Below are 23667 nucleotides of genomic sequence, written 5' to 3'. Positions count from 1 at the left end.
CTCTGCCATAGTTGCTGCCACCTGCTGGTGAACCACGCACATTACATGAACAATTACATAACTAGATTATGAATGCACATTGTGGAGGACCTGGAAAGACATACATAAGATGACATTATATTAGCATTCACAGATAGAAGCAGGGCATAGGAGTGGTAATGCCACTCGGGGGCGTTACAGAGCTACTACTGGATCTGCTTTTAAGCGTATTAGTCGGAAGAAGGGAGTGTGTTTTTTCTGCGGACAAAAGGGACATTTTATCGATGTATCTCCATGCATTCAGCATCAAAAAGAAAAAAAAAAGGAGACGTCTAATTCCCATCTGACTCTTGGAGGGGTGAGAGGAGAGTCAAAGAACATTCATTTGTCTTTAACTAGTAGTACCCGATTTATCCTGACTGCTGAGGTAGCACTAAAGTCCAAGACTGTAGGGATTGAGGTGTTTATCTACAGTAGGGAAGGGGTGAACTGATTGATGCTCAGTTCGTCCGTATGCACGGGTTGTCTCCAAGTTCATTAGAGAAAAACATTTCCATTTTGCTATTGATTCTGCACCTCTAACTCAGAAGTGTATATCTCAGATGGTGCATGACATCCGATTAAGAGTGGGTGACTTTCATCAGGAATTCATCTCGTGTTTTGTGTTGGAGGGTCTCCCTGCTTTGTTGGTTCTGGGTTTACCGTGGTTAAGTAAGCACAATCCAACCATCGATTGGCAAGCTAGACAGATTCTGGATTGGGGTGATTATTGCATTGACAATTGTCTGAATACATCTTTTTCTGCTTTAACCACTAAAACATTACCCTCTTTTATATCTGATTTTGCCAATGTATTTTCTGAAAGTGGATGCCAGGATTTACCTCCGCATCGGGAATATGATTGTCCTAACAATCTTATTCCCGGAGCGAAGTTGCCCAAATCTAGGTTGTATAACCTTTCTGGACCTGAAAGAACGGCCATGAGAGAGTATATTACCGAGAGTTTGGCTAAAGGACACATAAGACCTTCCAAATCTCCAGTGGAAGCAGGGTTTTTATTTGTTAAAAAAAGGACGGAACGCTTAGGCCATGTCTGGATTTCAGTGAGTTCAATCAGATTACTGTCCATGATCCTTACCCCCTTCCTTTAAATCCTGATTTGCTTAACCAGATTGTTGATGCCAAGGTGTTCTCCAAGTTGGACTTAAGGGGGGCATATAATCTGGTCAGAATCAAGTAAGGGGATGAATGGAAGACAGCTTTTAATACCTCAGAGGGTCACTTTGAGAACCTGGTCATGCCTTTTGGGTTGACCAATGCTCCTGCGGTTTTCCAGCATTTTGTAAATTACATTTTTCATCACCTAGTGGGGAGGTTTGTTTCCGTGTATTTGAATGACATACTAATTTATTCTCCAGATGTGGACACTCATCAGGATCACATTAGACAGGTGTTACAGATCCTAAGAGATTATAAATTGTACGCAAAATTAGAAAGTGTGTTTTTGCTGTACACGAGGTGCAATTATTGGGCTACCTGCTGTCATCTTCAGGTTTTCAAATGGATCCAAAGAAAGTCCGTGCTGTATTGGACTGGGATCAACCCGAAAATCTGAAGGCTCATATGCGGTTTTTGGGGTTCACCAACTACTACCGAAAATGTATTCAGAACTATTTGACAGTGGTGAAACCGTTAACAGACATGACTAAGAAAGGGACGGCTGTTTCAGTGTGGTCTGATTCGGCGTTGCAAGCCTTTTCTGCGGTTAAGGAGTGCTTTGCTTCTGACCCTATATTTGTGCAGTCGGATGTATCACAACCTTTCATTGTGGAAGTTGACGCATCCGAGGTGGGGGTAGAAGCAGTCTTATCGCAGGGCCCGTCACCTGGTAAATGTCGCCCATGTGCATTTTTCTCTAAAAAACTCCATGCCGCAGAGAGAAATTACGATGTGGGTAACAGAGAGTTGTTAGCCATTAAGTTGGCTTTTGAGGAGTTGTGTCATTGTTTGGAAGGGGCAATTCATCTGATCACGGTGTTCACAGATCACAAAAATGTGGCTTACCTGAAGTCGGCTAAACGACTGAACCCAAGGCAGGCCAGATGGTCTTTGTTTTTTTTTTACCAGATTCAATTTCATTGCCACTTATCGTTCTGGGGTTAAGAACTTTAAGGCAGATGCCTTGTCAAGTAGTTTTCCTGGAGGTGGTGATTTTGAAAATTTGAGTCTGATACTGTTAGAGGGGGTGGTGATATCCGCTCTATACCCTGACCTAGAGGGTGAAGGTGTTAGAGGCTCAGGGAGACACACCGGAGTCTTGCCCCTATGGGAAATTGTTTGTTCCATCAGAATTGCGTCATAAGGTGTTTGAGGAACATCACTGTACGGTTCTTTCGGGACACCCTGGGAGTAGATCCACTGCCGACCTCATCTCTCGTAGATTCTGGTGGTCAGGGTTGTGTAAGTGTGTTGAGGACTATATGTTGGCCTATAGTATCTGTGCACGTGCAAAGGTGACACATGCTCGAACTTCTGGATCTCTACTTCCGTTGCCCATACCGTCCAGACCATGGACTCACTTGTCTATGGATTTTATTACTGAACTGCCTAATTTGTCTGGAAAGACAGTTATTCTGGTGGTAGTTGATCGTTTTAGTAAAATGGTGCACTTTATAGCATTGCCTGGCCTACCTAATGCTAAAACACTTGCACAAGTGTTTGTTGACAACATTGTGAAACTTCATGGCATTCCCTCTGACGTGGTCGAGGATCGTGGGACTCAGTTTGTGTCCAGAATCTGGAAGGTGTTATGTACTCAGCTGGGGGTACAACTTTTTCTTCTGCTTTTCATCCTCAGATGAATGGACAGACGAAGCGCACTAATCAGAGTCTGGAGACTTACTTAAGATGTTTTGTCTCTGAGAACCAGGAGGAATGGTCTTCATTTTTGTCTTTGTTAGAGTGTGCCATAAACAATTGTAGACAGGAGTCCACTGGTAAGTCGACATTTGGAACCTTTTCTGGTTCAGATACTTCCGGTATCCCTGAGGAGGAACGTTTTTCGTCATCATTGTCTTCTATATGGCGTAAAATTCAAAATAACTTGATGAATATGGGCAACAAGTATAAACGTGTGGCTGACAGGAAACGTATGAATGGCCCGGACATAAGTGTGGGTGATTTTGTGTGGCTGTCCACAAGAAATATTAAGTTGAAGGTTCCTTCTTGGAAGTCGGGTCCAAAGTTTATTGGTCCATATAAGATCACTGCCATCATTAATCCTGTAGATTTTCATCTTGAACTTCCTCATGCTCTGAAAATTCATAATTAATTTCACAAATCGTTGTTAAAGAGATATGTTGAACCTTTGGACTCGTCCCCCTTGCCACCCGCTCCTGTCATGGTGGATGGTAGTTTGGAATTCCAGATCGTCAAGATTATTGTCTCTCGAGTTCTCCGTAGATCACTTCAGTATCTTGCTCACTAGAAGGGTTATGGACCAGAGGAGAGTATGTGGGTAACGGCATCTGAGGTGAATGCCAGTCATTTGGTGAAAGTTTTTCACAGGTCTCATTCAGATAAAGTTGGTCCTGGGTGCACGAAGGTCATCCGTAGAATGGGGGGGGGGGTACTGTCACGGACGTTCCCGCGACAGGTGGCAGGAGATCGGTGACACTGGCAACACGTGGTTTGATCTGACATGTTTTCTGTTTGGATCAAATGACCTCTGTGTTGTTTTTGGTGCTTGCCACACCTTCTTTCCCCAGGTGTGGCTATTATAGTCATTAAACCTTCTCTATTTATTGCTGTTTCTCCCACTATGCTATGCGGTTTATAGCTTCTGTTGGAGTTGTGGATAGCTGGTTTGTGGATCTCGACTGAGTTCCTGGTGCTGCCATAGCCACTTGAAGTTAAGTGTTTTCTTTCCCTTTTGTATTTTGTTTCAGTTATTTTATGTGTTGCATTTCCCTGTCATTTGTATTAAGGCCTGAGGGAGGCTCCTGTTCATCCTTCCTTTTGAAGGAACAGGTTGTCTCAGTCCTGACATTAGTACCAGGGTCCTATAGGACACTAGATATTCCTGTGTATGAACTCACCTACCTCTGGGGTCTGTTCATACTGGTAGTTAGTCAGGACTTTGATTAGGGTTTTATTAGGATGTGTCCATCTCCTTTCCCTAGTTTCCAGGCCTTATTCCCTCACCCCTATCCCTCTTATGTTCGGTATGGTGTTTCCCTCCCACACCCGAACATGACAAATGACGCCTCAGCCTCAGGAGTCCCTTATTTGGTATTAGACCCCTTCTTGGTGAGGGCACAGATATGTGCAGTAAGTTCCTAAAAAAATTGGGGTGAAAACTGAATAACTTGCCTCTGATAGCAAACCTTAAGAACTGCAGGATGGCTCTCAGGGCAATTAAGTATGGCTGACAACTTTGCAGGATCCATCTTTGGAACGGGGTCAGAAATCACATATCAGGAAAGGAAGCGATGTAGCACCGCATTTACATACTTCCGAGACATCATCCAGAAAAACTAACACACATACATAGATCAGGTCATAGAGGATGTTGGTTATGAACTTCTGAAGGACAATTGGAGAGTTGCTGAGACCAAAGGGCATGACAAGATACTCATGGTGGCCATCTCGTGTATTAAAAGTCATCTTCCACTCATCACCCTCACAGAAGCATATCAGGTTGTAAGTGCTTTGAAGGTCCTACTTAGTTAGGAGTTTGGCCGATGGATTCTATGAAAAATTTTAGAAATAATGGGATAATGGGAGATTTTAACTATCCAAACATAGATTGGGAACATGGTTCTGCCTCTGCTGCAAAGCCAAGAAAATTCCTGAACTTTTTGCAGGATAATTTTATGGGCCAGTTTGTAGAAGATCCTACTAGAGGTGATGCTCTTATGGATCTAGTCATTTCTAACGATGCAGAGCTTGTGAGAAATGTCGCTGTCCAGGAAAACCTTGGTAACAGTGACCACAATATAATTATATTCCAACTAAACTGTAAAAAACAAACTCAGGTCGGTAGGGCAAAAACACTTAATTTAAAAAAAGGCAAATTTCCCAGGGTTTAGTGCTGCACTTCAGGACATAGACTGGGAGCAACTATTGTCACATAATGACACTAATGCTAAATGGGAGTGATTTAAATCTACTTTGGATAAGTATATTGTTAAATACATTCCTAGAGGTAACAAGTACAAGCAAAAAATTAAAACCCACATGGCTTCCAAATAGTGTAAAAAGTGCAATAAATGACAACTGTAGCCTTTAAAAAGTATAAAGAACTAAATAAATTATGTAAGGTAATAAAAATCAGCGCAATAGGTGGCCAAAGAAAAGTAAGAACAACCCCAAAACATACATAAATGCAAAAAAAACAAAGTATGAAACATGTAGGACCCCTAAATGATAGTAATGGGGTGTTGGTCACTGCGGATCAAGAGAAGGCAGAGCTCCTAAATGTTTTTTTTAGCTCTTAATATACAAAAGAAGAGAGGGCATCTAATGAGGGTGGTGCCACTGGTGGAAATACCTCAAATACATGGCTGACTGTAGATATGGTCCGTATGCAAAAAAAATTTAAAAGTGAACAAGGCCCCAGGTCCAGGTGGATTACACCCTAGAGTTCGAAAGGAGCTCAGTTCAGTTATTGCTTTACCTCCGTTCATAATATTTACAGATTCTTTAACCCCTGGGTGACCAGCCTGTTTTGGGCCTTACTGACTAAGCGTTTTTCTTCCTTTTTTATCGTCGCGTTCCAAAAGTTATAACTTTTTTATTTTTCCGTCTATATAGCTATATGAGGGCTTGTTTTTTGCGGGACAAGTTGTAGTTTTTAATGGCACCATATTGGGGTACACATAACTTTCTGATTAACTTTTATTAACTAGGGAGATGGGAAAAAGAGCAATACTGCCACTGCGTTTTTACGTTGTAAATTTTATGATGTTAATTTTTCGGTATAAATAACATAATATTTTTATTCTCTGGGTCACTACGATTACAGTGATACCAAATACATATTATTTTTTTTCAGTTTTTCTACTTTTTGTTATAAAATCCTTTTAAAAAAGTTTAAAATGTTTTTGCATTGCCGCTTCCGAAGATCCATAACTTTTTTCTTTTTCTTTTTATGGAATTGTGTGAGGGCTTGATTTTTGCGGGACGACTTGTATTTTTTATTGGTATTATTTTGGAGTAAATGTTATTGATTGCTTGTTATTACATTTTTTCGGTGGCAACTAAGAATAAATTAGCAATTCTGTCTATTTTTCTTTTTTTTTCTTTTACAGCGTTCACCGTAAGAGATATTTTACGTGATATTTATGTAGTCCGGGTCGTTATGTACATGGCAATACCAAACATATAGGGGAGACATTTTTTTGCCATTTTTTTTTCATTAAAAAGCGTATTTTCAATAGGAAAAAAGCATAATTTTTTTTAATGGGATTTTTTTTTTACCACTGTAACAGACAACATTCTGATTGATTTTAAAATGCAATGCATTATCCCTATAGTGCATTGCATTTTAATATCAGTGCTATTCTTACATTGACCAGCAGGCTGCACCAGAGAGTCACAGCCTGCTAGAAATTACTAAAGGTTGGTCTGGGGCCTACACGAGTCCCTTGCCAGCCTTCACACACATCGGCACCCTGCGATCGCATTTACGGGGTGCTGATGGGAGACAGAGGGAGTCAGCTCCCTCTGTCAGCACTTTAAATGCGGCGGGCGCCATTGCCCGTGGCATGTAAAGTGTTAAACAGCCCGGATCGGCACTCCTAGGGAACCGTGCAGCGCTTAGACTGGGCCACCGTAAAAAAAACGGCGGCCCAGCCTAAGGCCCCTTAGCGACTGCCGTAAAAAGGCGTATGGGTGGTCACTAAGCGGTGACCTGTGGCCGATGCTTCCATTTCACCGCTGCGGTCCTGAGCCCGGTTTCTGTAGGCGTTATTACTTTTGAGGATTCTGCTCCACAGCTTCCACTCAGCCCTGGACACAGCATGAGTTTGGCTGGTTTCGTATCACACTGCTCTAAGGGTGGAGCGCATCACTCCCTGGGATGTGTGGGTTTGGTCAGGTGACCTTGCTGACCAACTCTGGCTCTCCTGCTTGTAGTTAAGTGTTCTCAACCCTCTTCCCAGATGCCTCACTGTCAAGGTCTTTGAGTTTGCTGGTTTCTGATACTCTTGTGTGGTCCTGATCTATACTTCGTTCCTGGACTCTGCTTATCGTCTGATCCCTGCCTGCTTGCTTTGTCTCTCCTGTTGCTGACCCGGATTGCCTGACCTGTACCTGTGCCGCCTGCCCTGACCTATTGCCTGTCTGACCACATCTCTGCCTTATGCTTCGATCCTGCACCATTGCTCCTGGTAACGTCTCTGGTCGCCTGACTACGCTTATACTGCTGGTACCTACTCAGGTACTCCTGGTCCGCCTGTACCAGCTGCCACTGACTCAGGGATTGCTCTGGAGTAGCCCCTGGCAACTACCCTAACGGCTCAAGTCTATCCTCGCCATCTGAGGCTCTAGTAAAAACCAGGTAGTTGCTTAGACACGCCCCTCCAGAGTATAGCCAGTCAATGACACAGTCCCTTGACAAGAATTGTGTCCTGTATTAAAAGAGTTATGGACTCACGGGACAGGGATGTAATTTGTATAGTCAAAGCGTTGGTGCGGCCTCAACTCGAATACGCAGTTCTGGGCACCAGTCCATAAAAAGGATACCCTGAAGATAGAAAAAGTACAGAGGAGAGCAACTAAACTCATAAATGGCCTGGAAGATCTTAGTTATGAGCGAAGATTAAATGAACTGAATTTGTTTAGCCTTAAAAAAAGACATCTAAGGGAGGGACATAATTAACCTGTACAAATATATAAATGGACCATAAAAAAAATATCAAGGGAAGCTATTCTGTATTAAACCCCCTCAAAAAACAAGGGGTCACTCCCTACGACTGGAGAAAAGAAGATTCAGTCATAAGAGGCGACAAGCATTCTTTACAGTAAGATCTGTGAATCTCTGGAATAGCCTGACGCAGGAGTTAGTCACAGAAAATACAGTAGATGGCTTCAAAAAAGGTTTAGACTTTTTAATTCAAAATAACATTGAAGCTTATGACAATGTATATAAATCTTGTTCTACACACCCTTTCGCTTTGGCACAACCCCTTTTAAAAGGAAGATGGACATTGATCCAGGGATCGATATAGCAGGATTTTTGTCGTTTTCCAACCTTAACAACTATGTAACTATGCAACTATAAATCAATGGCAACGAGTATTTATTTTTTAAAGAGATCTTGTTTAGACCTTGATAAACAATACAGGGTCACAGCGCACCAACCTTCTTTTGGACAAAGATGGAACTGACTCCAGCTGGGTTGGAGGTCTTGTGGAAAAATCCACTTTCTAGATTCTTCATGATGTAATCAGACAGATGTTATGTCTGTGGCAAAGACAAAGGGTTCACCTGACCTTGGGGAGGAGTGGTTCGCGGCCCAAAAGATTAATGGTACAATCATAATCACAATGTGCTGGCAGTATCTCATACTCGTTCTTTTCAAGCATGTCAGTGAAATTGGCATCGTCTGAAGGCTGACCCTGTGGACTTCTCCATGGGTACGGTAAATGTGCAGTACAGGTCACTAAGGCTTGACACAGGAAGCTGCCCACAGAACCGAAATGAAAGGAAGGTCTTTTCAGTAAACAGTATTATACCGTAGGACAGGGTAATTGTAATCGTTATCTTCTATCTTCTATCTTATAAAGACAGCCGGCCGGTGCATGCGCAATATGAAAAGTTGTTCCTCTGCCCATAATGGGCAGAGCAATGCGCAGGTGCAGGGCCAGTTCCCAGCCTGACTTCTTCTCTTGCTGCTCATGATGTCTGCCGGTTGGAGGCTGAGGAGGAGGCAATAATAGGACAGAAGGGCGGGCCAGAGGTCAAAAGAGGTGTGCTTTTCTGGGCACATCGCCCAGTAACGCCGCCACTTGGCACCTTCATAAGCTCATTTGCATAAGTTTAAAAAGTGTTTTTTTCATGATCTGGACGAGGGATATAGAAAACAAGGTACCATTGTAATAAGGGTCAAAGAGTCTACAACCTGATCTGAGCAATCTAAAACGCTTAGATTAGGTGAAAGACTCCCTTTAATGCAACCTGCCTGTCTCCCCCCTCGAAATGTAGCCACCAAAGCTACGTTATTACAGGACACCTCTCAAGATCGGGTAGGAATTCGATAGCATACTTCCTAGCAGTTTGCCCTGGCGAAGAGGGAGTAAAGACGATGCTGCAGACACTGTCCAGCCAGGCTCATCAAAGACCTTATGGAAGGTATGCGAACCAGGCAAACCGGACAGAAGATACACCAGGAAGGCAATTTTGCCATGGTCAGTGGGGATTTGGTGGGCCTCTAACTCAAAATGGATGGTACATAGGATCAGCAAGGCCCTGCATGCATTAGGATAACCATAATAGTGTGGTGGCAGAGGTATACAGTATCTACTCAGGTAGCACCAAATGCTACAGCAGTGTGTGGCTCTGAGGCTGGTGCTGCGGCTTGATAAAGCTGACCAGATGGAGAGACAGACAGAACATCCATGTGTACAGAGATCATGTTCAAATACTGGAGTGGTTGATTCTGGTGGCTGAGTTGATTAGTCAGCTCTTGCATCCTGCAAACCCAACGTGGGTGGGCCAGCAGAATCCATGGCCTGAGAAAACTGTAAGTGGACATGGATATGCTGTGTTACAGAACAGATTTGACTTGGGGATACAACTATAGACATTGTTTAAGTGGCCCACCTGGTCTTCACCCTTTCACCCCTGTACACAGATCTGGACTCCACTGCAGGAGAACCACAAGGCATCTATAGGGTCTGTTCTGTGACTGTAGATCCACAGGTGTCTAGACACAGTTCATGGCACCAAGGGATCAGGCAAACACAGTCAGGGACAAGCCAAAGTCAGGGAAGGCAGCGAACATTCAATCTGGAAACCAGTCCAAAAGTCATGGCAGGCAGAAAAGAGTCATATTTGGAAAACAGACAAAGGTTGTGTGCCGGCAAAACGATGAAACTATAGCACACATTCACAGGAAAACTAGCAGTCTAGAAATAACTATTGCTCAGAGACGAAGGTGTCTTAAATAGCCACAGCATATTAGCCATAGGCTGGGGAAGATTAGGGTACGCCTGCTGGTCTTTAAGAACCAGCAAGAATACACACACTCTAAGAAATAGCCAGAGGAGGCAGGAAGCCAGCACAGGCCATGCCGGGAAAATGGAGAAGGTCATAGGTTCAGTCCTAGGTCCTCTACTCCTCTCACTACTCAGCCCTCATAAATCAGTAGATTTGGCTTTCAGTACCATTTCTATGCTGACGACACCCAACTATACACTTCATCCCCTGACATCACCCCTGCTTTACTTCAAAACACTAGTGATTGTCTGGCAGCTGTCTCTAACATAATGCCCCCTCTGTATCTTAAACTGAACTTCTCAAAGACTGAATTTTTTGTCTTTCCCCATCTACCAACCTAAACTTGATATTTAAATTTTGGTCTATGGTACTATCATAACTCCTGGGCAGCACACCCGCTGTCTTGGGGTCATGTTTGACTCAGATCTTTCCTTTGCTGCCCATATCCAATCTCTTGTCTGCATCTCTAGAACATCCAGAATCCGCCCTTTTTTACGATGGAAATGGCCAAACCTCTTGTTGTTCCCTTGATTCATTCTTGTCTCGACTACTGTAATTCATTAGTAATTGGTCTCCCTCTCACTAAACTCTCCACCCTTCAGTCTGTCCTAAATGCTGCAGACAGACTCATCTATCTATACACCCCCTATACTGATGCTACTAGTCTGTGTCAGTCACTTCACTGGTTGCCAATCCACCACAGAATACAATTCAAACTTCTTGAAGTTAACTTCACCCACAAAGCTCTCCACAGTGCTGCACCTCCATACATCTCCTCCCTCATTTCAATCTACCACCCTACTCATGTTCTCCGTTCTGCCAGTGATCTAAGATTAAAATCCTCTATAATTCGTACCTCTCACTCCTGTCTTCAAGACTTTTCTCGAGCTGCACCTACTTTCTGGAATGCTCTGCTGCAAAATATCAGGTCAATTCCCAACTTCTCTACCTTCAAATATGCCTTAAAAATACATATTTTCAGGCAGGCATATCATGCTTCCTAAACTGACTCTCCTTCCAGTAAGCCCCTTCCACCCTCCCAACTTTTCAGACCTGAACTGGATCTTCTGACAGTCCTCCACCCAAAGAACTAGCACACACAGATCAGCTTACACCACTCCTCTCAGTAAAAAGATGGACTACTTAATATAACAATCAACTACATTTTGTGTCACCCCCACTTTCTCATAGATTGTAAGCTCTTGCGAGCAGGGCCCTCACTACTAGTGTTTCAGTTGTATATTAGCCAGTAACTTTGTGATGTCTTTTGTTTTGTACATGAACCCTCTGAATTGTAAAGAGCTGCGGAATATGTTGGCGATATATATAAATTCTCTTGGACCAGCGGAGCAGAACCACACAACATGGTCTAAGCCCGCCGGAAGCTGAAAGGCGACAGTATAGCAGGTACAGGAGGAGTATACTGGTGGACATGCCTCCTGTCCTCCCTCTGCTCCTGGCTGTGCTGGATAAGTAGGTGTTAAGAAGGTAAGTACTGTTTATTATTTTATTTTATAACATTCCTGTTTTTCAGCAAAATTTTTGGGCGTCTCAGGAAACCTCCTTAAAATGCTAATGGGACATGTATGCCCAATATGTTTATGTCATTTGAAGTGCAAAAAACATCTGTTTAGGTTGTGTTTATGCGCAACGCTTAGTTTTTTTTTGCAGAATTTTAATTGCTTTTTTTAGGTCAATAAGTGCTGTAACCAGATGTTAATCAAAAGTTTAAATAAACTACACTACACAAAGTATTTTGGCTTGTGGTACTTTAGACATTTTTTTATTTTTTTAACGCAGCATGCGCTCGGTATTGTGCTTTGGAGTTTGTAATTTGTTGTTAATAAGTACATTTAGCACTAAAGGGCTTAAATTACCAGGAAAAAATGCATGTGCTAAACATTTCAAAGTAAAAAGGCACAAAAACAATCGTAAACAGTACTATGTAAAATGATATGCATGATGGTTTTTACAAGCATTTAAAAATGCTGCAATAATAGTTTGTAATGAAGCCCTTAATGGTCATATTTTATTTTAGAAATTTATTTTGGATTGTTCTTATAGAAGTTTTCAATTCTAAATGCCAGTGCAATTGATAACAGAAGTAACAGAAACAGGCAGGCGGGGATTTATCCTGAGGAGGATATTTAGGAGTCTTCGTTGGAATAGTTTATACCACATTTAACAAATGTTGCATGTTGATTGATAAATTTGTCTCATCCTCAAACCTAAGACTTTTGTCTAGAAAAGCTACTCCAGTTTAGAGATGGCCAGTTCGCAGTGTTCGCCAGCGAACACATGCGATTTGCCATCTTAACTGACAAGTCCGGGGAGGCACAGGTAAGTCCTTACCTGTGCCTGTGCGCAAGCCGGTCTGAAATGAAATGCGGTCTTCGGGAGCAGGCAGTTCCGAGAACAGGAGACCGCATTTCATTTCAGACCGGCTCGCGCACAGGCACAGGAAAGGACTTACCTGTGCATCGCTGGACTTGTCAGTTAAGATGGCAGATCGCATGTGTTCACTGGCGAACACTGCGAACTGGCCATCACTGCTCCAGTTTTTCTACTCCATCACTGGCCATCACAGCTCCAGTTTTTCTACTCCACCCTCCTACTGGAGAAAGATTGTGACCTTTTTAAAAAGCTTCAGTTATAAATCTGGAGTGAAACTCCTTAAGATAGTCAACCAAGCACACTTTCCCACTCATATTTCAAAACTGGAGTAAATGTAAAAATGCAAAACGTTTCAACATTTTCGTACAAGTGAGCCCCAAAAGTTGCAAATGTCTCATTTTGAGACTTTGAAGCAACAATTCTGGAATGAAGGCATGATAAATCAGGGCCTGTATCTTGTAAAAGTCCATAAAGCATACAGGTTTTTGAGCACACTGCATCTGTTCACATTTGAGAGCACTAAAATGTTGCTCTACTTTATATAAAAAGCTCCAAAATAGCACAAGGTCAGATGTAAAGAAGTGGATTTGCTGGGCAGCACTAGGTTTACAAAACATTTTTGCCTTATGTTTAGCAAGTACATACTGTAGTGAAAGCTCTAATAGCCTACAGATGATGGATACTACTGCACGGGATCTGTCACCAGCCTCCAATAAATGTATAGGCTGAGAAGGTTTTGTGACATCACTGTCCATATTAGGACAGCAATCACGGGAGCTTCCCCAGACGACATTACAAGAGGGAAATGTTGAGGACTATGCATGGACTAGGGAAAAGGTCAAAGACCAATATAATTAATGGAAGAGGTGGGATGGGCCCAGAGACCTGCATTCCCATGCACACCAAGCAAGCCCCAACACAGGACACTGGAATTCCTCTAAACTCTCCTCTGGATTGAGGGCAGCCCCAGATCTGAGGAAGAAGCTTGTGCTTGACCAGAGCTAGAAGATCTGAGGAGGCTCACAGCATCTACAAGCCTCAAAGCCCTGTATTATTAATGGCTTGTGGACACCCACCCCCAAAGGGTCAATACGCAGAATAAGAGATGGGCCCCAGATGCATCACGGACTGTCTCAGCACTTAAAGCCTGATTGGCTCCACTGCTGCAGCCACATTCTGTATTCATTTTGTCATTATGCCGTATTGAGTGCAGAATGATGGGGAACAATCTTAACTTTTTTTATTTTAGCACAATGCCACAAGACAACAAAATGTGAAAAAAGTGAAAGGGTCTGAAGACATGGGCAAAAAAAAAAAGATGTGGATCCAAACTAATTGAAGTAGAACTGTATTTTAACTGTCATTTTAGAATACACTGCGTGCAGAATTATTAGGCAAATGAGTATTTTGACCACATCATCCTCTTTATGCATGTTGTCTTACTCCAAGCTGTATAGGCTCGAAAGCCTACTACCAATTAAGCATATTAGGTGATGTGCATCTCTGTAATGAGAAGGGGTGTGGTCTAATGACATCAACACCCTATATTAGGTGTGCATAATTATTAGGCAACTTCCTTTCCTTTGGCAAAATGGGTCAAAAGAAGGACTTGACAGGCTCAGAAAAGTCAAAAATAGTGAGATATCTTGCAGAGGGATGCAGCACTCTTAAAATTGCAAAGCTTCTGAAGCGTGATCATCGAACAATCAAGCGTTTCATTCAAAATAGTCAACAGGGTCGCAAGAAGCGTGTGGAAAAACCAAGGCGCAAAATAACTGCCCATGAACTGAGAAAAGTCAAGCGTGCAGCTGCCAAGATGCCACTTGCCACCAGTTTGGCCATATTTCAGAGCTGCAACATCACTGGAGTGCCCAAAAGCACAAGGTGTGCAATACTCAGAGACATGGCCAAGGTAAGAAAGGCTGAAAGATGACCACCACTGAACAAGACACACAAGCTGAAACGTCAAGACTGGGCCAAGAAATATCTCAAGACTGATTTTTCTAAGGTTTTATGGACTGATGAAATGAGAGTGAGTCTTGATGGGCCAGATGGATGGGCCCGTGGCTGGATTGGTAAAGGGCAGAGAGCTCCAGTCCGACTCAGACGCCAGCAAGGTGGAGGTGGAGTACTGGTTTGGGCTGGTATCATCAAAGATGAGCTTGTGGGGCCTTTTCGGGTTGAGGATGGAGTCAAGCTCAACTCCCAGTCCTACTGCCAGTTTCTGGAAGACACCTTCTTCAAGCAGTGGTACAGGAAGAAGTCTGCATCCTTCAAGAAAAACATGATTTTCATGCAGGACAATGCTCCATCACACGCGTCCAAGTACTCCACAGCGTGGCTGGCAAGAAAGGGTATAAAAGAAGAAAATCTAATGACATGGCCTCCTTGTTCACCTGATCTGAACCCCATTGAGAACCTGTGGTCCATCATCAAATGTGAGATTTACAAGGAGGGAAAACAGTACACCTCTCTGAACAGTGTCTGGGAGGCTGTGGTTGCTGCTGCACGCAATGTTGATGGTGAACAGATCAAAACACTGACAGAATCCATGGATGGCAGGCTTTTGAGTGTCCTTGCAAAGAAAGGTGGCTATATTGGTCACTGATTTGTTTTTGTTTTGTTTTTGAATGTCAGAAATGTATATTTGTGAATGTTGAGATGTTATATTGGTTTCACTGGTAAAAATAAATAATTGAAATGGGTATATATTTGTTTTTTGTTAAGTTGCCTAATAATTATGCACAGTAATAGTCACCTGCACACACAGATATCCCCCTAAAATAGCTAAAGCTAAAAACAAACTAAAAACTACTTCCAAAAATATTCAGCTTTGATATTAATGAGTTTTTTGGGTTCATTGAGAACATGGTTGTTGTTCAATAATAAAATTAATCCTCAAAAATACAACTTGCCTAATAATTCTGCACTCCCTGTAGATCTCAAGAAGGGGGAAAAAACTATTTCTAATCTGTCTTAACAGAAATGTGGAAAATACCAGCCATACATAAAATAATTACTGCATAGTCTTATTTAACACTTGACTTTTACCCCTGTATAAACTGTAAGGAAGCTTGAATAACGTGGCAGTGGTCAGCATTCTTGCTTTGTAGCACTGTACTCCTGGGCAAACATAAGGTGGCTATTAGTGTTGAGGGAATTGAGGATAATGAAGTGGACTTCGATCCGAATTTCAGAAACAATTCGACTCGTCACAAAGCCAACTTTCCTCACGGTTCGTAATAATAGTTTTTTTTCTAAAATGGCGGTAAAAAAAAAATAATACATACTCACCTCATCCATTTGTTCGCAGAGAGGCCATCTTGATTGGAGAAAACCTTACAAATCTCTCGCTTGCTGCCGTGTGACGCCACCACGTTATCACGATGGCCTGGTGCGGTGACATCATCAGTAATGAGAAATAGAAACAGTGCAGCTGCATGGGGGCGAGCGATCGTATTCTCAACCTCCTTAACAACCTTCAATCTATCCTCAACTCTGTTACCCAACTAATCCACCCATTTATTATTTTGGCTCTATATTGAGCCACTCCTGTATTATTCCTGCTAGAAGTTTACAAATAAATTGCCAGCAGTCTGCAGTAAAGGTACTGCTGGGTGTTACCAGTAGTGGGTGTACTGGTCTCATTTGTGTCTATTTCTGTCCAATCAGTGCTGCTGGTGTCAGACTGTGCAGGGACACAACCCCAATTGGTAACACCTATCTGTACCTTTACTGCGAGCTGCTGGTAATTCATTCATAAATTTATAGGAGAAATATTGAGAACAGATGCTTCAAAACTGTTATTACATGGGGAATGCAAGTAGTTACTACAACAGACATGTCTGGAGAGGTGACAGTTCCTCTTTAAGTAATAAAGATGAAATGAACAGACACATGCGTTTGGTCAGGAAGAATATCCTTTGTAGTTCTGCCTACTGTAAGCAATGATTCTTGGCATTCATGGTTTATCTATTCCAGTCTCTTACTTGGTTTCCTGAAGCCTGAAGACACAGTAAAACGGATCTGACAAAGAACAAATGAGACTAGTGGAAAGAAAGAGAACATGCTGCTACAGAAGACTATATAATAACGATGTTGTTCCTGTCAAGATTGGTACTTGTGTTTCAATGATCAAACAGAAGAGAGGAAACTACTGGAGAAATCTTAATTTTACTGTCACTAACAAAACACTTGGGACATTCTGGGCAATGATTATTCTTGATCTGTTCCAGTACTTCCCTTGTTTCTGCATACGTTTTTAGAAATGATGTACTGTCCCTGTGCTTTCATTATGGTCTGTCGGTTGTGCGCACATATTTTTATGTTTATCCTCTTTTCATAAATTAGTAGCTTACAGTCAAATGTGGTTGCACAGCAGAAACCTTCCAGCTTGCTCACCCTAACTGATCTGTAAAGCACATGTGTCTTGGTACAATATCAGACCTGTAACTAGTGTCCTTGATGCTGAGGGGAAGCACATGCCAATACAAATGTTTTTAATCATACAGAGGAGATCCAAAGAATGTGGTCCACTTGTTACCAGACACAGATGGGACTTACTTTTGTTGAGTTCTCTGGGAGAGCCTGGAAGCCTCTGCAGCAGCTTTTCTTGCCTCAAACTCTTCTCTTTTTAGTACCTCACCACTTCCCCTGTAGCCCAGCTCCACCAGCTGACGGGCTAGTTCTTCATCCTAGAGAAACAATAAACACTAGATGCTTTAGTGAAATACAGATGTCTTCATTTATGTGACCTTATACATAGGCAAACTGACAGAAGTCTAACTATATCACTTTTGACATCATACTTTCATGTCAAGTACCCAGTCCTAGAGCTTGACCTGAACAAAGGGACACTGGTGGATAAACAGCCTGAACTGTAGGAGTTCATTACTAGAGATGAGCGAATTGAATTTGACAAAGTGGGATTTGCACCGAAGTCGAATTTCTTCGCGCTTCGTGGTAACGAATTGCATTTTTTCCTAAAGTGGCTGCTGCACGTGTTAGGACAAGGAGCAAAGAACTCTGGGAACGAGGGATCGCCCACAATGCCATGCATGCAGCCAATCAGCAGCCATCCAGTCCCTGTGATGTCACAGCCCGATAAATAGCCTCAGCCTTCAGCCATTTTCCAGTGTGCTTAGTGCAGGGAGAGACGTCAGCAGGCGCTAGGGACAGTGCTAGGAAAGACTTCATTGTGCTAAAAAAAACGATTTACAAGTTCAGGAAAAGATTAGTCAAGGTGTAGGTAAAGGATAGGGAGGCATCATCTACACTATAAAAGGTGAACAGGGTGTAATAGGAGAGTGTACAGCCTGGGTAATAGGAGCGATTCTATTACACCTTGCTGCACTACTTGGGGATCCAAATTGGTGTTATACTGCTGCTTTTAGGTTGTTTGCACTATATGATAGATCACTAATTCCAGCAAACCTTGCTTGTGATTGGGGTGCAAGTTCTGTGTGATACAGTCATTTACGGGGTTCATTAATAGGAAAGATATGTACGTCCTATTAGACGTTCTGAGTTGATTTTATATTGTTTAACATTTTTTGGGGGAGTGTATTAATAGAAAAAAAAGGAAATAATATATGTCATAATTGCCGTTCAGTGGTGAAGTTACATTGTACTACAGTCATTTACGGGGTGTATTAATAGGCAATATACGTACGTCCTGTTAGCCGTTCTGCTGTTAAATTTTGATTGTTTTACTTTTTTGGGGGGTTTATTAATCAGAAAAAAATATATGTCTTAATTGCCGTTCTGCGGTGAAGTTACATTGTACTACAGACATTTACATGGTGTATTAAAAGGAAATATACGTACGTCCTATTAGCCGTTCTGCTGTGAATTGTGAATATTATATTTCTTTTTTGAGGTGTATTAATAGGAAAAAGAACACGTCTTAATGGCCGTTCTGCAGTGAAGTTACTTTGTACTACAGCCATTTACAGGGTGTATTAAAAGGAAATACGCGTACGTCCTATATATTAGCCGTTCTGCGGTGAATTGTTTATTGTTATATTTTTGGGGGGAGGTTTAATAATCGGAAAATATATATGTCCTAATTGCCGTTCTGCAGTGAAGTTACATTGTATTACAGCCTTTTTTGGGGGTATTTAATTTAAATTTAATTATTTTATTATACAATATGTCACATAGGTGATAGGCCCTTCAAAGGGAACGGGCAGAAGTAGCAGCAGAAGAAGGGGGATGGGAGCAGGAGTCGCAGCGAGAGGCCTGAGCTTCAGGTGTCATCTAGCGTTCGTGTCTTGACCAGCAACCCAAAGGCGCTTGAATGGTTGACTTGGTCTTCGACATCGTCGCAAGTGACAGCAGACAACCCCAGCCAAGAGTCGGCGAGTTCCTCTGACACGACGCTTAGTTGGCTTGGCCCGGGAGACATCCGCCGCTTCCTCCTACTATTTTTTGGTGGGTGCATTAATAGGAAAAAAAAAAGTTTAAAATATATATCATAATCGCCGTTCAGCGGTGAAGCTACATTGTACTACAGCCATTTACGGGGTGTATTAATAGGAAAGATACGTACGTCCTTTATGAATTTTGATTGTTATACTTTTTTGGGGTGGTTTATTAAGAGTAATTATAAATTATAAACAATACGTCTGAATTTTGATTGTTTTTTTTGTTTTTTTTTAGCTTGTCGGTGTCTGCCAAAGTGCACGGCAGCGCCGACGTGTGGAGCTATAACTACAGTCATGGACAATATATGTCCTTTACGGCCCACTGGGTAAATGTGGTTCCTGCCCAGCCACACCAGCAACTTGGCCAGGTGACGCCGCCTCTGTCTCCACGTTCTCACGCCATTGGTCCTGCGACAATGTCCGCCTCTGCCTCCTTATCCTCCACCGTGTCCACAGCCTTCACTGCAGGGACAATTCACAGTGCTCCTCCAGCATACCACATGTGCAGGGCACGGCGGTGTCATGCTGTTCTGCACCAAGTGTGCCTCGGCGAACAAAGTCACACAGGGGAGGAACTGCTCCGCATCCTTCATCAGGAAATCGAAACCTGGCTTTCTCCTTGACAACTCAAAATTGGAACCATGGTGACAGACAACGGGAAGAACATGATGTCGGCGCTGCATCAATGAGGGCTAAGCCATGCACCCTGCATGGCACACGTGTTCAATCTGGTTTTAAAGCGGTTCCTGAAGTGTTCACCCCATCTGCAAGACATCTTGAAAATGGCCAGAAAAGTTTGCATGCACTTCAGCCACTCATACACCGCAAAGAACACCCTCCTTGAGTTGCAGCGGCAGAACGGCATCCCCTAACATAGACTGATATACAGCGTTTCCACCCATTGGAATTCCACCCTCCATATGTTGGACCGATTATGGGAACAGAGAAAGGCCATGAACTATTTCTTAATGATACAGGCGGAGAGAGGTACTCTCCTGTGTAACTTCAATTTTAGCCAGTGGCAGCTCATGCGTGACACCTGACGCTTGCTCGGACCCTTTGAGGAGGCCATTTAATTGTCAGTTGCCAGGACTACAGGATAAACAATGTCATTACACTGATTCATGTCCTGGAACACTCTGTAGTCTCCTCATGCTGCTGCCACATCACCACTCTGTGGTTTCCTTATGCTGCTGCCACATCACCACTCTGTGGTCTCCTCATGCTGCTGCCTCTTCAACACTATGTCACTGGGCCAATCTGTGGTCTCGTCAGGCTGATGCCACCTCACCACTATGTTACTGTGCCACTCTATGGTCTCCTCATGCTGATGCCAGCTCACCACTACGTCAATGGGCCACTCTGTGGTCTCCTCATGCTACTGCCACCTCAACACTATGTCACTGGGCCACTCTGTGGTCTCTTCATGCTGCTGCCACAATCACCACTATATGACTGGGCCACTCTGTGGTCTCCTCATGCTGCTGCCACTTCACCACTCTGTGGTCTCCTCATACTGTTGACACCTCACCACTAGAGATGAGCCGAATTTTCTTAAAAAGTTTGGTTCGATCCGAATTTATTTGCAGCAAATCGGTTAAAAAAACTGCTATTTCCTGGCTGCAGAAAGCCTTTATAGTGGTGTAGAACCCTGTGCCTTGCAGTAAAACGCATAGGGAGCCTGCACACTTCACTTATTTGGGAAATCACGGGGCCAAAACTGAACAAATAACTCAAGTATGAACTCAGCCTTACAGGTCGATGTTAGCTTCGAGAAGAAGCGCACTATTTTTACACCATCGTCAGCTGATTCCATATAGATGTCTACAGAACCTGTTCTATTAAACGCTTATACAAGTAGAGCCCCCCGACAGAGTGGAGAGGGTGTCAGCAGTAAGTTTGTGTTGACGTCACTGATTATTTTGCCCTTCCTCTGATCCTTCAGAACAATAACCCCCAGAAAACCGATCTTGTCTGTTGAGCATCCGCCTTCACTCGGTCAGCATTTGGTCAGTAATCCATCAGTATTGCTAATGCCAAAAAAAACAGGAGTGGATCCAAAACAGAGATGACCGAGTCAACCATTTAAGAACAGCTGGGTTGCTGGTCAAGACACGGCCGCTAGTTGACACTGGGAGCTCAGGCCTCTCGAAGTGACCCCTGCTGCCACGGCCCCTTGCTCTGCTACGACCTCTGCCTGCTCCAGTAACATTTAGGCCTCTGCCACTCCTCTGTGCAGGGCCTGGCATATCTCTGTCTGACATACTGTTAGATCAAACAAATAAAAAGGAAGTTAAAACACCCAAAAAGTCTGTAATTTCCTCACTTCACCACACAACGGCTAATAAGCCCTATTTTTTTCATGCTAATACACGCCAAAAAGGGCTGTCATTTTCTCACTTCACCACACAACAGCAAATACTTTTTTGTGTTACCAATACATGCAAAAAAGGGCTTTAGAACATATAACTGCACAGCTGAACGGCAAATATTTTTAACTTTTTCCACTATTACACGACAAAAAGGGCTTTAGAACATATAACTGCACCACTGAACGGCAAATATATTTTTCTTTTGCCACTAATACATGCCACAAAAGGCTTTAGAACATATAACTGCACTGCTAAACGGCAAATATATTTTACTTTTGCCACTAGTACACACCACAAAAGGCTTTAGGACATATAACTGCATCGCTGAACGGCAAATATATTTTACTTTTGCCACTAATATACGCCACCAAAGGTTTTAGAACATATAACTGCACCACTGAACGGCAAATATATTTTTCTTTTGCCACTAATACATGCCACAAAAGGCTTTAGAACATATAACTGCACTGCTAAATGGCAAATATATTTTTATTTTGCCACTATTACATGACAAAAGGGGCTTTAGAACATATAACTGCATCGCTGAACGGCAAATATATTTTACTTTTGCCACTAATACACGCCATAAAAGGCTTTAGAATATATAACTGCACTGCTGAACGGCAAATATATTTTCTTTTGCCACTAATACACGACAAAAAGTGCTGTAATTTTAGCACTTCACCACACAACGGCTAATAAGCCCTTTTTTCCCACTAATACAAGCCAATAAAGCTTTAGAACATATAACTGTACCGCACAAGGGCAAATAAAACTTAGAAATAGTTCCTTGTAATAAACCCTGTTAATGGCTGTAACACCCCAATAACAAGAACGGTTTGCTGGAATTACAGAGCTGTATAATGGAAATTTGGGTCTCCAGTCAGTGCAGCAAGGTGTAATAGGATTGTTCCTATTACCCAGGCTGTAACCTCCCCTACTGAACACTGTTCAACATAAATGCTGTGGAATGATTCCTCCCTATACTTTCCCTACACCTTGAATAATCTTTCCCTGCACTTGTAAATCGATTTTTTTAGCACAATGAAGTTTATTCTAGCACTGTCCCTAGCGCCTGCTGACATCTCTCCCTGCACTAAGTACACTGGAAAATGGCAGAATCCAAGATGGCTGAGGCTATTTATAGGGCTGTGACATCACAGGGCGGGCTGGCCGTCTGCTGATTGGCAGCATGCATGGCATTATGGATGATCCCGCCTTCGCAGAGTTCCTTGCTCCATGTCCTCATATGTGCAGCAGCCATTTTAGGAAAAGATGCAATTCGTTACCACAAAGCATTAGGAAATTCGGATTCGGTGCGAATCAAATTTTTCCTGAAATTCGGATCGAATTCCACTTCGTCAACTTTGATTCGCTGATCTCTACTCACCACTCTGTCACTAGGCCACTCTGTGGTCTCCTCATGCTGCTGTTAGCTCACCACTATGTCACTGTTCCACTCTGTGCTGCAACCCTCCCCACTCCATGATTGGACCACTATTTTGCCTTTTTGGCCAGGCTGACATCATTTATTTGCCCCTTCTTCTGATCTGTCAGAAGAAAGGAAAAATGAGACACACAACAGATCCTGTCTATGTAGCAACTGTAACCATATGACACGGTCCCTATTTTGCATCAGAATTGGCTTATGATTTGGTAGCCAAAAGCAGGAGTGGGTGCAAAACACAGAAGACATGCAAATATTCCATTCACGTGTCATCTCTGTTTTGGATCCACTCCTGTTTTTTTTTTGGATTTAGCAATACTGATGAATTACTGACGGATAGTGTTTTTTTTTTTGTTTTGTTTTTTTAAGTAACTAGCCATGCAGTTCTATAGTGTGGTGGTTAGCATTCTGGGCTGTAATGTAGAGGGTTATGAGTTTAAATCCTGTCAGAAATACAGGCTAAATTTAATTTAAACATATATATATATAAGTTTTTAGCCATAATATATTTACATATATTATATATTTAGAATATATAATATATTATAATATATGTATATATTATGACTAAAACATCAGTAGTAGTTTCCCACATATTATGCATTCATATATATCAGAAGTATGATATATATATATATATATATATACACATACACACACACACTCACCTAAAGAATTATTAGGAACACCTGTTCTATTTCTCATTAATGCAATTATCTAGTCAACCAATCACATGGCAGTTGCTTCAATGCATTTAGGGGGGTGGTCCTGGTCAAGACAATCTCCTGAACTCCAAACTGAATGTCAGAATGGGAAAGAAAGGTGATTT

General features: G+C 42.4%; 1 protein-coding gene across 1 annotated transcript in view; it reads right to left on the bottom strand.

Annotated features, from left to right (window-relative positions):
- CFAP299 (cilia and flagella associated protein 299) overlaps positions 1-23667 on the bottom strand; it is a 625798-nt gene that overhangs the window by 530416 nt on the left and 71715 nt on the right. Inside the window, exon 2 of the mRNA XM_040417930.1 lies at positions 17158-17288. Within this exon, the coding sequence (XP_040273864.1) occupies positions 17158-17288 (131 nt within the window). The remainder of the gene's footprint in view (positions 1-17157; positions 17289-23667) is intronic.

This window comes from Bufo bufo, chromosome 2 (assembly GCF_905171765.1).
Source record: "Bufo bufo chromosome 2, aBufBuf1.1, whole genome shotgun sequence".
NCBI lineage: Eukaryota > Metazoa > Chordata > Amphibia > Anura > Bufonidae > Bufo > Bufo bufo.
Note: the sequence above shows the minus strand (reverse complement) of the source record. Positions and strands in the feature narration are given on the sequence as shown.